This window comes from Anastrepha ludens, chromosome 5 (genome assembly GCF_028408465.1).
Source record: "Anastrepha ludens isolate Willacy chromosome 5, idAnaLude1.1, whole genome shotgun sequence".
In the NCBI taxonomy this organism is placed as follows: Eukaryota; Metazoa; Arthropoda; class Insecta; order Diptera; family Tephritidae; genus Anastrepha; species Anastrepha ludens.
In genome coordinates this window covers 58234529-58253577 of record NC_071501.1, presented here as the reverse complement: position 1 = coordinate 58253577, position 19049 = coordinate 58234529, and the positions used below count along the sequence as shown (strand labels likewise).

The following is a 19049-nucleotide window of genomic DNA, read 5'->3' as shown; positions in this document are numbered from 1 at the left end:
TTTAGCCCGCGACGTCTTCGAAGAAAAAAGGTCCGATGACTCCTTCAGCGAAAACAGCACACTATACAGTGACTTTGAGCGGGTGTAATGGCTCTTCATGGGTTACACGCAGATTTTCAGTGCCCCAGAAGCGTATTTTGCTTATTTACGTACCCGCTAAGATGGAAATGGGCCTCATCACTCATGATTATTTTTGATGAAAAATCATCTTCCTCTTGGTGGTGATTAAGGATGGCTTGAGCGTATGTTAGACGCGATTGGCGGTCAGCAGCTAACAGCTGATGCACAGTCTGGACTTTGTACGGAAACATCTTCAAATCTTGTACCAAAATTCGCTGTAAAGACCGTCGACTGATACCCATTTGCGTGGCACGTTGTCTGGTCGATGTCGACGGCGCTTCCATGACATCCTCGGCTATAGCAGCAATATTCTCTGCAGAACGGCTACTCCGGGGTCTGCCACGCCTGGCAGCATCTCGTGTTGTGCCAGTCTCTTTGTTAGAGGAACTGCCCAGCATTGCAACTTCTAATTAGCGCTTTGTATGTAAGTATATACACATGGAACATGTCAAGCGGCATCGAGTACAGGTAATCTACGAAACCAGTGCACAAGTGCATTTTGTTTTTTTAATTTCCATTAACGCCGGTTGGAGCGTAGGGCCAAGTGAATACTATCAATGAATCCGTGTGAACTAGAAAAAAAGTTCTAACAAACTCAAAGGCCAATTTTGATGTTTCGGATTTTTCGGGTGATTCGAGTTACGATCTTTAGCATTATTCTTCAATTATATTCCTTTATTGTGAATAAAATTAATTCTAACAGGATTGCGGTAATAAGATCTTTGAATTAAGAAAAGAATTTAAAAGTACTTCAAGTGTAACGAAAAACAAATTTGTGAAAAATTTCCGATTGAACAAATTAACAGTTACGCATCTATTTGAGGTTCTTAAAAGTGTTGCGAAGTCGTCGCCAATGAATGAGACTCGGTGCTACGATTTTTTGCAAGCAAATTTCTTAAAAACACAAACCATTTCTATTAATTTCAATACTAACACTTTACTAATTTACTGTATTATTATAAATTAGTAAAATAAAACAGTTTATTCCGTCTGAGTTGTATTTTAAAACTTTTCTCGGGCAAACGTAAAAAATACTGTGAAAATTTTACGAAATGGCGCTACGAAAGTGTATTAATAAAGTGCGCCAGATAATGGCATGCACGATTAAGTAATTTTTAAGTTTATTCACGTTTTTCTTCCAAACTAACCCAGTTGTTATTAATATTCAAGAATAAAGCACACACATTTTTACGCAAAATTAATCATCCAAATTTGTTTTTGAATAGCTTTTTTACTAAATAAAAAAAAAAATATTTTGAGTGATGAAAATATTTACTTTGACATGTAGGCGCTACACTGTTTGTATACTGCAGCTGCCCAATTCACAATTGTCAAATTTTATTGACGTACGACGCCATTGCAAAAACTATAAATCTTCTGATAGGATAGATACACCTTGTCCCCTGAAAAAATAAGTGGATCGTTTTTTTGTAATTGCTTTGGTTTTATTTTTGAACCAATTTGTTTTTGAAAATTTTGAAATTTTTGTGTGGCTCAATTTTTCTTTTCTGTCATAAGCAGTCACGCGAGTCTGACACACTTTTTGAAATACTTTGGGCGCTACAAATGAACTCAGTGATACCACTCTAGGAATTTCGAGCTCAGTGATGTCTTTTTTGTAGAATCTGTGAAAATCGTAATACGATGGATTCAGTGACAAAACTGATTGGTTTCTTAAGGCAACGAAAAACTTAACAGAAACTTTCATGTACATACATATGTAGGTATAAGCTCCACCTCTTCTTGTGCAAAAAATAGTATATGCAGTTATGCCATAACTTCGAGTTTATTTATTCAAAATACTTCCCTCTGGCCTCGATACACTGTTTTGTGCGATCTAAGAGCTTCTCGCAAGAGTGTTTCAGGTCATTGACCAGAATGTCCTTCAGGATGTCAGTACAAGTCTTTTGGATGGATTCTACAGACGCAAAACGTTTTCCTTTCATGGCCAAATACAATTTTCCTCGTAGGTAGAAGTCACAGGGAGCCATATCAGGCGAATACAGTGAGTGATGGATGGTTAAAATGTGAATTCTAGTACAAAAATTATTCACAGGATCGATGAGATGGTGCATTATCGTGCAATAAGCACGAGCTTCCTCCTTTGCGGTATGCACGGCGAATCCGACGAATGCTATGCAACAAACGATTCAAAACGCCAAGATAGAAAATTGCATTGACGGTTTGGTCCATTGGCACGGACTCCTTGTGGATAATTCCTTTGGAATCGTAAAAACAATTGAGCATCGACTTGATTTTTGACTTCTCCAAACGCGAGTTTTTGGGTGGTGGCTCGACTGGGGCCTTCCATTCGGCACTTTGACGCTTAGTTTCAGGTTCATGTTGGAAACATCACGTTTCATCACAAGTTACAATGCTGTAAAGGAAGTTCCCGTCTTTTCTCGCCTCTTTAATGAGGTTTTTCGAATGTTGAATACTGAGCAATTTTTGGTCGTCAGTTAACTTGTGCGGAATGAAACGTGCATAGACCTATCGTAAGCCCAAATGATCAGTTAAAATGCAATAAATCGATGTTTTGGAGATATTCAACTCCGATTCCATGAATTTCAACGATGTTTTCGGTTCATTCTTGATAAATTCACGAACAATTTTGATGGAGTTTCCGGGGATTACTGATTTTGGGCGGCCCGTATGTTCATTGACATTTACGTCCTCACAACCATCTCTGAAACGTGTAACCACTCCGGCACGAGATAGACAATCATCACCATAAACTTTTTTCATCAATTCAAATGTTTCGGTAAACGTTTTACCGATTTTAAAACAAAATTTAATATTAGCGCTTTGTTCGAAACTCATTTTTGTACCGATGACACAAACATACTGTCACTTTAGACGCAATCACTTCACTTCCACTGAACCGAATGTCATCAAGCTTTCACTGGAAGTCAGCTAGGCATGTAACTTCCAACGCACTAACTAATTAAAAAGATGGCGCATCAAAAACATTTTTATGACGCCAGTCTTGTTTATTTTGGACTTCAGCTTGTATGTATGGTATCCGTTGAGTTTGGTTAAGGGGTGGTCTAGAAATTTGTAAAAAAATATACTGTGAAATTTTCATGCGAAAGTCTTCAGCGAAAACAGCACTCCATACAGTGACTTTGAGCGGGTGTAATGGCTCTTCGTGGGTTACACGCGGATTTTCAGAGCCCCAGAAGCGTATTTTGCTTATTTACGTACCCGCTAAGATGGAAATGGGCCTCATCACTCATGATTATTTTTGATGAAAAATCATCTTCCTCTTGGTGGTGATTAAGGATGGTTTGAGCGTATATTAGACGCGATTGGCGGTCAGCAGCTAACAGCTGATGCACCGTCTGGACTTTGTACGGAAACATCTTCAAATCTTGTTCCAAAATTCGCTGTAAAGACCGTCGACTGATACCCATTTGCGTGGCACGTCGTCTGGTCGATGTCGACTCAAACTCTAAATCTGCTAACCCTAGGTTTGTCATTGGTGGAAAGGTATTATTAAGTCTTACTTTACTTTGATTTGGTATTTATGGGTATTCCCTATTAAAAAAAAAATTTGACTGCACTTTAGCTAAATTTGGCCTCTCAGTTGACAGTTTTGACAGTTTAGTCTTATATATATAATATGTCGGGTGTTTTTTAAGAGCTTGAGAACTTAAAATGATAATATAAAACAGAAATATTGGTGGAAACATTTTTTTATTATCATCTGGTATATAATTTCATGGCATAATAAATCGATTGCATGGCAAGTTGTGCCGTATTGTTGTAACCAAATGTGGTTGATATTTAGCTGATTAATATTTGGCTCCATAGCGCCCGCCATTCACCGTAACGCCAGCCAGATCCATCCTCATTTCGAAAGAAATAAGAACCGATGAGCCGCCAGTGCTCTATGAACTTCGCGGATAGGTTTTTTTTTTTTCGAAGTAAGTTTCCACAATTTGGAAGCGTTGTTTTGGCATTAAATGGTTCATGATGACTTTTCAAACTTTCCTGAATATACATAAATGTCAACACAGTTTGCCATTCTTAGCTATCAAACCACAGTTATCGATATCGACGCTCCCGGAACGACCCGGATTTATATTCGGCCAAGAACTGTCACTTCAGCAGCATTCCTCGTATATGAATGGGGAATGTTTATGCTGCTACAACAACAATAACAACATATCGATAGTTCTCATGCTGCTATAAAAAATATATGTGATATATGTACATATATACTTACATAGATATACATATGAACATTTACGGTTATATAAGCAGGAGCATCTCCAATGTGAACTCTTGACAGTTGTTCACAAGTACAAAACTCAAACTCAAACTCGGGTTTATGTTGCAATGTGAAAATAATATAATTATATAAAATTAAAAAATAACCGGTTATAGTATTTGAGTGTAGAATAGCTGGGACTTTATATGGGATTATATAATTCGAATTACAACAATAATGCATAAACGGTCACATATGAACTACATGAGACATACATAAAGCGAATAATTGAACGCCTATCTTCTGGATACAGTTTTGAAATCAATAGACGTACAGGGTTTGATGGAAAAGTAATGAGCCTTCTCGCACGGAGCGTCTGCCAAGCAATCAACCGAATTGACTGGTGGGGGAAAATGATCGTTAGACCTTCCCCTTCCACTAGAAACCGGTCGCAGTTCGCTGGCAACAGCGATGCAGGCAACATCGCTCCGCGCGTGAAAGCTGTTTAAAAGTGTTAGGATTTTGCAGTCACGAAAATGCAGCGATCGTTGGAGCAACTTTACTCGACCAAATTTTGCGTAAAGCTAAACAAAACGAGTACCGAAACCCTTGGGCTACCCAAGGAGGCTTACGGGGACCAATCTCTGTCCAGTGCCTAGGTAAAACGGTGGCACAAGTCGTTCAAGGAAGGCCGGGAGGACGTCGAAGACGAAATCATTGGTCAAAACCATGCTGATCATCTTTTTCGACTCTCGAGGTATCGACCACACCTGGAAGCACTGTAAACGCGGCATTTTACAAAGAAGTGCTCCTTCGGCTGAAAAACCGCGTCGCCCGGGTTCGGCCCGACCTCGTCAACAATTGAACCCTTCATCACGACAATACGCCGGCGCACACCGCCTTCCTCTGCACCTCTGCATTGGCCAAGATGGGGGTTCCGGTGCTTCCCCACCCTCCCTACAGCCCAGACTTGTCCCTTCCGGACTTCTTCTTGTTCCCGCGCCTGAAAAGAAAGCTGAAGGGGAGGCGTTTCGACTCCATCGAGGCGATCCAAAAAACTATGACAGCCGAATTGAACGCGATTCCGGCGGATGAGTTTAAAAAATGTTTCCTGCAGTGGAGGAACCGCTACCAGCGGTGTATTGACGCTCAAGGGTCCTATTTTGAAGAATATTAGTTGTATAAGCCAAAAGGTTTAATAAAACTGCTTAAAAAAATAAGGCTCATTACTTTTCAATCAAACCCTGTATCGTCATTAACTTAATAAAGCAAACACTAATAAAGTTTTCCATATTACTATTTACTTTCTGACTTTTCATAAAAAATATTTTAGATTGCAATCTTATGAGCTATTGAATAAATATAAAATTCATATTTGTAGTTAAAATCGATCCACATACAATACATACATATACATTCTAATACAAATTAGTATTGTATTATTTTACGGTGTGTTTAATGAGTAAATTAAATATCAAATTATACACAGCGAGGGATTTACCATATATTAATTTATAATTGCTTTACATTTCAGTCGGTGAAAGCAAATACATACATAAGGAAACTGGCCTCGTAATATTGTACAATTTAAACTTTTTCTTAAATGATAATGTTAAATGCATTAAGTTATAAAAATATTTGTATGTACAAAATTTCGCAAAAACTACATGTATAAATATATTTAAAGTAAAATATTATCTAACTTTAACTACTACTTATAGCTTAACCGAACCCATTGTTGTGCCGTTTATGCTTCCTGCTTGGACGGGGGCATCGGCCCATTTGTTCATTATAGGTGCCAAAGTGGCAATTGGGCACACTACAAATCCGGTCCGCAATACATCTGCAAAGAGTAAAAAATGTTAACAATTAGTTTTGAATTTAGCAAAAAGCTGCATTCTAAATATCTAAAGGCTAGGAAGGTGGTGTTCTTTTTTTTGTTGTAGTACCACTCGGTAAGGCTAGGCGAGGTAAGATAAGTTGATATTAGTGAATAATGGCATTTTATGCTTTTGGAATCGGTATTAAGCCTACATATATGCATACATATATGTATGTATGTGTATATATATTTTTTTTTTATTTCCCTTTTTAAATTACAATCTGTTAAATTTAAACAATAAGTAATTATTTTTAAAGTAGTATTGGAATTCTTTGTTCTCTAACCAATGCTAGGTAAACATTCAATTTTATATTATATTATTTTTTAAGTGTTATAATTATTATTATTACTACGAGGGCGAGTCAATAAGTCCGTGGCTTTTTGTATTTCTGACTCCTTTACTGAAAAAGAAATACTGCTCCTGTCAGCAGGCATCTGTCAGTTGACTCCTGTCGAAATTTGAACGTGCTGCGTCAGTTAGTTTGTGTTTTACAGCTACCTTTATCAGACTACCCAGTAATTCACAGTGGACCACAAACGCAATCGTGTAACAACTTCACAGGAAGGTTTGGCGTTGTTTAATCGCAATATGGAGGAGTTTTTGCGTCGTTTTGTAACCGTGGACGAAACATGGATCCATTACCACACACCAGAGACCAAACAACAGTCGAAACAGTGGGTTTCTAAGGGTGAATCGGCTTAATAAGCACACGAAATTCAGTTTTTCCATTTTCTCCTCAAATTACTGGGTAGTATAATAAAGGTAGCTGTAAAACACAAACTAACTGACGCAGCACGTTCAAATTTCGACAGGAGTCAACTGACAGATGCCTGCTGACAGGAGCAGTATTTCTTTTTCAGTAAAGAGGTCAGAAATACAAAAAGTCACTGACTTATTGACCCGCCCTCGTATTATTATTATTATTACTAATTTTTTTTTTCTTGTTTTGTTAAATTGTGAGTTCTATTGGAGTTAATCGTTTTAATCTTCGTTTTCCCGCTTTCTCCGATTGTGGTAGTTTGCGCATTTGTTCATTTTGATGATTTGTTAGTCGTTGTACAGGGTGGGCCATATAGCGTTTGCTTTTTGAACCACCTATTTTTTTTGAGAATGGTAACACAAATGACATGTCAAATGTGTTCATAATTTACTTAAAGGTTTGACATTTACGAAATGGGACGCTATACGCTGTAACAAAATTGGGAAGTATTGAAAACCTATTTCCAAAGTTGTGAGTCTTCTTCTTCTTTTCTGATTTTCCCATCGGTGGCTACGTCAATAAGCAAAATTGCCGGTTTGGGGCTCAGAAAACCCACACGTTACTGTAAAGAAGCAAATGCATCCACAACGAGTCACTGTTTGGTGCGGTTTTTGGTCTGGCGGCATCATCGGGCCATTTTTTTCGAAAATGAGCGAGGAGCCGCGGTTACAGTAAATGGCGAGCGTTACCGTGACATGCTCATCGAGTTTTTGTTTCCAAAAATTGAAGAGGATGACATGGACGACATTTGGTCACACTTGGCTTGTCACACTGCCAAAGTTACACTCGAACTTTTGGCTACAGTTTTTGAAAACCGAATAATCAGCCGAAATTCCGATATTAATTGGCCGCCTCGGAGTTGTGATTTAAGCCCATTGGACTATTTTTTGTGGGGAGCCGTTAAGGACAAATGCTATGCGAACCATCCAGAGACGAGTGATGCTTTAAAACACGAAATCGAAGTTGCCATTCACGAAATTGGAGCCCAAACAATCGAAAATGTGCTTAAAATTGGGTTGATCGAATGGCCTACTGTAAAGTCAGTCGTGGCAATCAGTTGAACGATATTATTTTTCATTCATAAATGACAATGTACATTCTTCAAAATAAAAAAAAAAGTTTGAAAAAATATTCATTAGTTTTTTTTTATAGCCGATTCAAAACACAAATTTTACATGGCCCACCCTATAAATGCTTGATGCTGTATTTTGTAATTGTGTCATCTATTGTATCCATATTGAGGACGCTGTGGATCACGTCGTTTGGTATATACCAGCCAGCTTTTGTTATTGTTCCAAGTATTTTAGATTGGGTCCTTTGAATTATTTTGATATTGGTTTATCCCATTTATCGAGCCATAATACAGTGTCATTTATTGTTTGTTGAAGAATGTCAGTAGCTTTTTTTTCTATTTTATCTGATGGCATTTAAACCGTGTCATCCGATTTTTTGTTGTTGGGATCGGTATATCTGCTGTAAATATCAAGTACAATAGAGGGCCTAGGACACTATATTGGGGTACACCTGCTGTAATTTGCATCATGCTTGAGCATTCGTCTTCAAACTTTATAAAAAAATGTCGGTTTTCCAGGTAACTTTTGAGAATGGTGAAGTGATTCCGTGGTAATATTTCACTTAGCTTATGCAGTAGTCCTTTATGCCACACCCTGTCAAAAGCTTTTGCAATATCTGGGTAGACAGCTATGCAGAACCTTTTATTATCCATAACCTTTAGTATTTTGTTTATAACTCTGTGGACTTGTTGCACAGTTGAGTGCTGTCGTCTAAATCCAAATTGATGGCTTGGTAATAGGACTATGAATAAGTTCGTGCGGTTTTACAACAGATGGCGTAACTTGATTATTATTCCATCGATCCACATTTCCAAACATTCATTGGAGAGCTACTGTCGTAAGGCACAAACGTCAGTATAAGTTTTTTATTTGAAGCGTAAACAACAATATTTTTAATATACCACGCTTGAAAATGTCGAATTTCGTGCCAAATAATGTGTTTTTGCGGGGAATTCTTCTTCATTATTTTAATATGAAGAAAAAAGCAGCCGAAAGTCATCGTATCTTGGTGGAAGTTTATGGTGAGCATGCTCTATCTGAGCGAACGTGCCAGAAGTGGTTTGCACGCTTTAAGTGGTGATTTTGGCTTGGAAGGCGAAGAACGCGAGGGTGCGCCGCCAAAGTTCATGGATACCGAATTGGAGGAATTGCTCGATCAAGATCCGGCTCAAACGCAAGAAGAGGTTGCAAAAACTTTGGGAGTTGATCAATCAACCATTTCCAAACGTTTAAAAGCCATGGGAATGATCCGAAAGGTAGGCCATTGGGTGCCGTATGAATTGAAGCCAAGAGACGTTGAACGCCGTTTTATGGCATGCGAACAACTGCTTCAACGGCACAAAAGAAAGGGTTTTTTGCATCGAATTGTGACTGGCGATGAAAAGTGGGTCCATTACGACAATCCAAAACGTCGGGCAACGTATGGATACCCTGGCCATGCTTCAACATCGACGTCGGCGCAGAATATTCATGGCCTGAAGGTTATGCTGTGTATCTGGTGGGACCAGCTGGGTGTTGTGTATTATGAGCTACTGAAACCGAATGAAACGAATACGGGGGATGTCTACCGACGACAATTGATGCGTTTGAGCCGAGCACTGCGAGAAAAACGGCCGCAATACGCCGATAGACACGACAAAGTTATTTTGCAACATGACAATGCTCGGCCACATGTTGCACAAGTGGTCAAAACATACTTAGAAACGCTCAAATGGGATGTCCTACCCCACCCGCCGTATAGTCCAGACCTTGCGCCATCCGATTACTATCTCTTCCGATCGATGCAACATGGCCTGGCTGACCAGCACTTCCGTAATTACGATGAAGTCAAAAAATGGATCGATTCGTGGATTGCGGCAAAACCGACCGAATTTTTCACAAAGGGAATCCGTGAATTGCCAGAAAGATGGGAAAAAGTAGTAGTAAGCGATGGACAATATTTTGAATATTAAATTTGTAACCATTTTACGTCAATAAAGTTTCAAATTTCGAAAAAAAACCGCACGAACTTATTCATAGTCCTATTATTAATATATATTTTTTCTATAAGAATTTCGTCTAATATGGCAAAGAATATTTTTTGAAGCACTTTTGAAAGAATGGGCAAGGGACTGATGGGGCGATATAATGTCGTTTCTGATGCATTTTTAGTTTGGGGATTGCCGTTATTTGTGCAACTTTCCAGAGTTGTGGGAAACATTGTGTCCTTAATATGCTGTTGAATATTTGTCGTATATGTGTGATTGCTACATCAGGTAGTAGTATAAAATCGATCTAATAGAAGCGTGACTGCCATAAACTGGAAAATTATTGACCAATTCGATGCTATGATAATTGCATTGCATGGGCTTATAATATTTATTATACGCAATATATTTAATAAAATGTGAAGGTCAACCCAACAGTTCAATCCCATTTTGCTGTTTCCACTCTACACACCTTCGACTTCGATGTTTGGCATCGTTGAGTTCCAAACAAACCTTCTTAGTTTCTTCTTCTTCTTAAGGCAGGGTGTCTACATAGGCAGTGCTTCAAACTATTTTTCATATGCGGAACTCATTTTGTAAAGACAACGTTGTCTTTCTAAATTTTTGACAAAACCAAGAGATTGCACAACACGAGTTGTGAAAAGAATTAAGCTAATTAGCAGCATTTACATTTTTTTATAACGGAATTCTAAGTTTGAATTTCTATTATATAGACTGTATGTGTACATCATCCAGGCGTTTTAGTAAAGTAAGTGTGAAGTCATACATAAGAGTATACATATGAGAGACATTAGCCTATCTGACGATATCTTTTAATAAGGTAATGATTAGAAGGCAGACACCTACGAAGACCATTTTTATGCTGTCACCTTAAGTACGGCATTCGTAATTTATGGAACTGTGTGAAATTTCAATAACTTAGCATAAGAGGTTCCAGAGAAAAGCTATATAAAGGTTTCAACCTTTGCTTTTCACCAAAACACAGGTTTTGGCAATTTGTTTAGCTCAATCAAATTTCATTACCTTAGCTCTTGTGGTTCTGGAGAATAGCGACATTGAAATTTTAGTTTATTTGGAAGCTGCCACGCCCCCTTTTCCAATACCTACTAGTTACCATAAGTACGGTAAATGTATAAAATGTGATTTAGATACGAGTGAGATACGAGTACCTATATTGATTTTCACATTTTGGCCTTTGCCAGCTTCAGTTAAAATTTATAGAAGGAAGTTATTTGGTTCAAATTGGTGCATATCGGATGAACGGTACACTCAAACAAGGGGTTTAAATATTTATGTAATGGTGATGAAGATACCTATGAAAAGTAAACTAACCTGCGATCGTCCATTGCAAAACCTTCTTCGCCATTTTTGAGGCGCTGACATGGTGTATTTGTATTTGCACAGTCACAGAAGCAATTCACTGTGGGAGCACCATGAGAATGTTGTTCGTGGTGCTGTTGAACCGATTGCAATTCAATATCCTGTTGAAATACGTTAAAATGCCTAGGGCAGCGACAAACGTCATCTGGATAATTTTCAGTATTCTCTTCAGTGTCACTGCGATCTTCCAGCTGATTACTTTGTGAATCCATAGCGTCGAAGTACGGCGGTCTTCGGCGTCTAAAAGTGAAACCAGAACGCTTGTCCCGGGTGATGAACTCTGGAGTGGAGGTCAAATCTGTACGATTTATGCAGTGGCATTCAGTGTCGTTGCGTAGCCATAAAATTTCTATTTCTGTTTGACGCCGAGAGTTACTGGAGTTTACTTGAATAACCTGCAAGAAAAGCAAACAAACAATCTTTGAGCAAACCGACACACAGCAAATGTGCACATACATATACATTGAATGGATTTTTATGAATGGCAGGCTTATTTATGTACGTGTGCGGATAGCTGTGAAAATCCGTGCAAGTAGTGTTGAAGCAGCATTGCTAGCAAAAGCAATCGCTACAATAACACGAAGTCGCCGAAAACAAAAACTAAAAAGTGCAACGCCCCTTTAAGAATTTTTTTCCGCTGAGTCATTTATTGTTTTGCATTCATTTATTCTACTGCAATCATTCGTATTTCTTTTTGTTTTTGTTTACATTCCTATTTACCCATGATTGCTTTTCGTTTTATTCAAACCTGAGGTTTTATCGCCAAATTTATGGGTCGCGGGTGTCTGCAACACACCTCAAGTCGGGCATTCAAGACGGCTTTAAAATGACACAAAAAACATACACACTTATGTAAGTATGTATAGATAGTTTGTATTGCCCATGTGAAGACTTGCCCGCAACTTATATAAGATGCTTAAAAGAAGCTCGCTCAACCACCAAGTAGGAGACCAATGACCTGGAAGCCTTCGGAGATTTTGTGGATATTGGCGTCGCTGACTAAAAAAACTTAAAAATTGAATTAAAAATTAGTGTATTAAAACTGCCGTTTCTGAACGACCATTTCAAGCCAGACCGAGAACTACTTGTGTATGCACATACGTGGTGTGTATTCAGGCAAACGTATAATTTAGCGAACAAATATATGCTCATAAATATATAGGATGCAAAAGTAGCCATATGTAGTGCCGTTTTTTAAACGGTTCGGTTTTCTTAGAAAGCTCTTAGCCCCTGTTATTTCGATTAAAACTTGATTGTCCAAGTTTTGGTAATGCAAAGCAGTTACCTATTTCTATGTAAATGTACTCAATACCAAAACCGGTGGCTGATCTGCTAAAAACCGGCTCATTTACATTACGACCGACACCATGTGCAGTACTCACATACATACCTACATATATGCGCTACAAAATGACGCATTTGATCGTCCTATGAGTATTTCACTAATCTCTGTTTATGTACATATTTATACATATACAATGTACGAGTATATTTGAAAATCATATTCTAGGGATCAAAATAAGAAACTTTGCCGAAGGAACCATACCTCTAAAACGAATTCTGATGTCCCCCAATTTGGGTCGATCTTTTAGTTTCTTTTGTGGGGAGGCAAAAAAATTGCCCATTGCTCTGTGACAATCATATTCTAGAGACCAAAATAAGAAACTTTGCCGAAGGAACCATACCTCTAAAACGAATTCTGATGTCCCCCAAGGGGGTGAGCCACTGGCATGGGTGGATCGGCCGTCCAAAGTTAGTGGGGGTCGGTCATACATTTGGACTCGATTGGAGCACTCTAAATGGGTCAAAGTGGGATTTTTCAAAATTTGCTCCTACCCAAAAGTTCGACCCAAATTGGGGGACATCAGAATTCGTTTTAGAAATATGGTTCCTTCGGCAAAGTTTCTTATTTTGATCCCTAGAATACGATTTTCATAGAGCAATGAGCGTTTTTTAAATCGACCCGCCCTAATATACATACATCTGGATGTACATATTTTTTTCAAAAAATGCGAGCTGTCCCGGATGTGTCCGGGATCAGTCACAAAGGCGCATACGACTACTGCCGCTTTAAATCTCTTCATAACGAATTTACTGTTTCCTCTTGCTTGTTACCTATCCTATGAAGAGACTAATTGTACCCTTTTGCATCCGAACGATTATGAATTGAGACTAGTCGTGCTCGAAATTCATATCTATGTCTAACTCATCTGTAGGCAACGCAAAAAATTCCCGTTCTCGAGAACGGACTCGAAGCATATCCTTCAGAACCTCAAGCTGCAGTGCTTACATTATGATATGTCGTCATGTGTAGGTGGAGTGGTTACTTACGTCTTCTCTAAGCCTTGTTACTGTCAAACTTCGAAGAAGTGGTTCGGAATTGTCGAATTAATTCCTAATTGCACCCATGGAGACTAATGCCGGAATATTCGTTTTTGAGGTTAGTCGCACAATATCTTGCAGGGTTTGAATAGTTGCGTGTGGACAACATACGTGCACACATACATATATAGGTACGTACATACATACATGATCAAAACGTTGTGTTTATTTTTTAAACTTAGCTGGGACTACTGCCCTTTTTCAAACTTTTGTAGTCCGCTTTTCAAACCAGTCAATCGTTATAAGTAATTTTTAATATATTTCGGTTTAAATTTTAGTCTAAACAGTCGAGAAACAGTAATTTCCATGAGTGACTTAAATTAAAACAACAAAAATTTTGCCCATAGCATGTAAGGTTTGAAATTTCAAGTAACCGAAGAATTATAGAATGTAGTGCAACAACGTTACTGCATTTACGAACAAACCCTTTATTTTTGAAAGTAAATTGCTGGAAAATTCGAGAAAAAATATACTGAGCAAACTGATAAGTATCAGTTGAAATGGTACTTAATTTTGCCAACAATTCTTAGGTGAAATTTCAGTAGCAAATGCTTTCGTCTTTGCAACTGAAGAAATCTCTTTTCGAACCACGCGAAAAAAAGCGCGGAAAATTTAATTTTGCAGTAAACTGGAATCGGTTGGCATTCAATTATTCAACAACTTCTTAACTGAAAAGTTGGCCAATTATTAACTTAAGAGCTTTATCACTAATAGGAAAATCAGAGTTAGTTCATTATATTCCAAACTATATCCCTTATACAATAGAATTCCATAAGGGGCACCCCTCTCTGTGGTCTTATTCAAAATCACATTTGAGTCAATAAATAAGACACCCGTTTTTAAACACTGCATCTACGTAGACCATTTATATCTAATTGTTAAGTTTTAAGACCAAAAAACATTACAGAAAAAGTTTAATTTAATTGCAGAAGAACTTTACTCCTATTGCCAAGCCACGCGGGTCAAAATTTCCGTTAACAAGAGTAAAATTCTTCATACGTATTTGTAAAAAACATAACTGTAGTCCGACTACTTTATTTATAAACCAGTTAGCTCTTAACAATGGACTTATAGACAAGCTCAAAATACTTGGCATTATATTTAATAAGAAATATAAATGCTCGTCAAAAAATCACTTGTAAACCGGTTAAACTTAATTCAATTCCTTACTAGTTTTCACATCCGCTCTCATCCTGATATAACACTTCAGATAGTAAAAGCTATTATCTTATCAAAAATCGATTGCGGGCTTCCCATTTATGTATAAGCAGCAAAAGCCGGCATGCGTACATTGGAGACAGCATATAATGCAGCAGCAAGATGCAGTTTAGATGCTTTTCGATCAAAATCTGTTACCAACATCTTGGTAGAATGCGGACTTCTAACCATCAAACATATGGAGAACGTGATGACCACCAAACTTATTCACAAAATAATAGTACCTAAAGAGCAGATGTTTCCACATTATATCTTAACTCAGAGTTCCCCAAAACTTCCATCAGAAATAGACCGCATTGCTTTTCAAGCTCGAGAACTAGGCATGACAATAAAATCGCAACCGCCTCATTCATCTTGTTAACTAGCCTGGATGCTGAAGAACCACTCCATTATTAAACCTTTATGGTATTTACCTACAAGCTCAATACTCGTATCACCTGTTATTTACTTATCTCACTTCATTGACACCGATGCATCGCGATGACTCGAAAACATGTTCCTTTACTGATTACGCAGTAGTAAATGCTGAATTTTGTATCATATGCCTTGACCGACTAAACCACTATTCTTCAGTCTTCACCGTAGAATCTGAAGCAATTGCATTTGCCCTTAAAGCAAACAGCTCTCCACCAGGAAAACACATAATATGCTCAGACTCTCTTTCCTCAATCAAAGCCATCGAAAACGTACAGAATCAGTTCGATTATCACAATAATTCGTGACTTATTAACTCTAATCCCATGTCGATGGTCGTTCCTGTCCGGCTCATTTCATACCATTCGTTTATGATAAAATATTATTAAAATAAAAAATTGAAAAAATCTCTTCGGATATGTTTAGCTAAAGCTTAGAAGATACCTTATGAATTTTTTCTAATTTTCTGTTGGCTGAAGAAATAAGCCCTGGAACGACCCACCGACATGGAATTAAGGTGCCAAATGGAACGACATGGGATTAGGGTTAATAACCCACGAAAATAAATTAAAATGAATGTGGATTTACATCAGATGCTGCACTCATACTTCATCATACATATAATAAATCAGATTAATGAAAAGAAATTTACCAATTCTTCTCTAATCAGCGGAAACATAATTAACTTAATGGCTTCACGTCTTCCATTGTTACAAACAAATAAGTCCCACTGGTAATGCACCTATATATCCTGCCGATGTCGAAAGGATTCACATCCAGAAATATACTCGTCTACGATGGCATCACAGGCTCCTAACTCATCAACACCTAATGGAAAATAACGATCCTCCTCATTGTTCTCGTCAGCGCAATCAAGCGATAACAATCAACCATCTAATCGAAAACTGCACCAAGTCCAATAAACACCGCAACAGTAATCTCAAAAACGTTTTAAGGGAAGTAAATTACAACAATATATTCAGTTTCTTCTAAAGCCTGAAAGTTATAACTACCCTATTAAGAATGAGATAAATGTGACGGCTTTGGTTATAACTGCCTTTTCCCTTACCTCAAATCAGACGCAGGACAGAATATTCCCCTTTTAAATCGCCTACATATTTTGTTGTTTGTTAAGCCATTTTTGTAATATATGTATCTCCTTAAGGTCTAATATCTATTTTTTAAACTTTTTAATAATAATTTTGAGTGATGGAAATCTTGATTTTCACACTTATGCGCTTCATCGCTTGTCTGTTTGTATACTGCAGTCGTCCAGTTCGCAAGTGTCAAATACGATTGCGAATTATAAACCTTTGCGCCACCTTCTGCGTACATATGTATGTACATCTATATGTAGCGCATAAAAGTTTAAAATTAAAATCGAAGCTTTTAATCGTGTAGCTATGTTGAACACCAATTTGAATTGGTTAAAAACTAAGAAATATAGCAACACTTAAGTTTGATTAATTCGCTGTATATGCCGAATGCTGTAATACGTGCACCAATGTTTGCTACAATCTGCATTAACGTGCAAGTTAAGATATCAGATATCATTTCCGCTCTCGCAAAATATTTTGCGCTCCCACGAATTTTTGCTAACGTAGCAACCAGTCAAATTTTCGTTCCCACAATGTGACTGCATTCCTTTCTTGAATGCAACGTGACTTTATGCTATAATTATGATTTTTGATAACAGATGAAGGGCAGTGCTAAACGGACTATTGTAACCTGCAGACGAATTGAATTAATAAAGGTGAACAAATCTTAATAATGTGTTTTTTTTAATAAACAAACAAATAAAACAATTAACTTGCATATGTACATATGTATATATGTATGCACTTTATTAATAAAATTTGTCATAAATTGCGCCATGAAAGTATTCAATTGGAACCACCGAGCATTATGACATCCATCGCCCACTTTCTCTGCGCATGCTTATGCTCTTTAGTCACTAATACCTCTAGGCAGATTAGGTAGGCCAAAGCTTTCGCGTTTGTTATACGGGCCTGACTCCAATGCCCGCTAAATTTATAGCTAATATAATTTGCGATTGCCTTGCTGTTGTTGCAGCAAGTTGTCGAATGTCTATTGTTGCCAACGCTTAACAGATAAAATATTTTTTAATTGTTTTTTGGCTGCACGTTTGTGGCACTTACATGTGTATGTATGTTCATAGGAAAATTGAGTTTGGGGAATCTGGCATATTTACAAGACACTTTATGACAAAAACTTCAAAAGTGTATAATATTTAATAAAGAAAGGTGTGGCGACTTCACTTACAATAAAATGGAGTGGCACATCCTCGTACGTCTTGACAGTGCACACTTGTCCCATGGAGCGGCAGCAACCCGTATCCTCGCCACAACGATGCAAAATGGTGCAGGAGGGCACATAAGTCTTGGATGTGTCATTGGAAACGTGAAATACACGCGGAAGCGGGCGGTTGCATCTGGCAGCCACTTTCATGCGGTTTATATGCTCAGTGGCCAAGTCGGAAGGTGATTCTGAAAATAAATGAAATTATATTTCAATTTAGTTGTCTTATATTGTAATTATTATATCATTGAGATATGTAGGTGTACAGATGGATTGTGAAATGAAAGCACATTGATTATTGCTACTTATTCAACCCAAATCGCATTAAATTTTACTTATCTTATCTTTATATTCACGTTATTTAAGATCTGAAAACTCACTTCATACAAATCGCGTATAAATAATTGCATGAGCATATTTTTGTATGTACATATTTTTCTAAAAGCGGTCGCCCCTCGGCAGGCAATGGCAAACCTCGGAGTGTATTTCTCCCATGAAAAAGCTCCTCATAAAAATATCTGCCGTTCAAAGTCGGCTTGAAACTGTAGGTCCCTCCATTTGTGGAACAATTAGTCCAATTTTGACATACTTTTTCCAATGTTTCGGCCGATATCTCACATATAAATGCTTTAATGTTGTCTTCCAATGCGTTAATTGAAGCAGGCTTGTCAGAATAGACGTGAGCTTTAACATAGCCCTACAAAAACTAATCTAAAGGCGTTATATCGCACGATCTGGGTGGCTAATTGACAGGTCCCGAACGTGAAATAAAATGTTCACCGAACTCGCCTCTCAATAAGTCAATTGTTACGCGTGCTGTGTGGCATGTGGCATCATCTTTCTGAACCACATGTCATGCAAGTCAAGCTCTTGCATTTTGGGCAAAAAAAAGTTGGTAGCGCTCAACATTCACAATTACGTTACGATTCGCAGCATCTTTGAAGAAGTACGGTCCAATGATACCTCCAGCCCATAAACCGCACCAAACGGTGACCTTTTCTGGGCACATTGGTAGCTCTTGCAATTCTTCTGACTGATCTTCACTCCAAAACCGACAATTCTGCTTATTTACCGACTCATTGATCCAAAAATGAGCTTCGTCGCTGAACACAATTTTTCGATAAACTTTCCAAGAGCCCTTTCACCAAAAATTCTGCGTTGCGGTAGGTCGTTTGGCTTCAATTCTTGCACCAGCTGTATTTTGAAAGGCTTCACACCTAAATCCTTTCGCAAAATTTTCCACGTTGTTGAGTAACAACTAACAGAGGCCCAATTGCTGCGAACGGCGACGAAACGATA

The 19049-nt window shown here is 37.9% G+C and overlaps 1 protein-coding gene across 4 annotated transcripts in view; it reads right to left on the bottom strand.

Moving 5' to 3' along the window:
• Window positions 1–4461: 4461 nt before the first annotated feature.
• Window positions 4462–19049, bottom strand: part of LOC128863222 (uncharacterized) — a 58804-nt gene continuing 44216 nt past the window's right edge. For all 4 annotated transcript variants that reach the window (XM_054102269.1, XM_054102270.1, XM_054102272.1 and 1 more), the window contains exons 4-6: window positions 17715–17938; window positions 11370–11812; window positions 4462–6176 (exon numbers count right to left, since the gene is read on the bottom strand). In XM_054102269.1, the coding sequence (XP_053958244.1) occupies window positions 6056–6176; window positions 11370–11812; window positions 17715–17938 (788 nt within the window). In that variant the 3' untranslated portion in view covers window positions 4462–6055. The remainder of the gene's footprint in view (window positions 6177–11369; window positions 11813–17714; window positions 17939–19049) is intronic.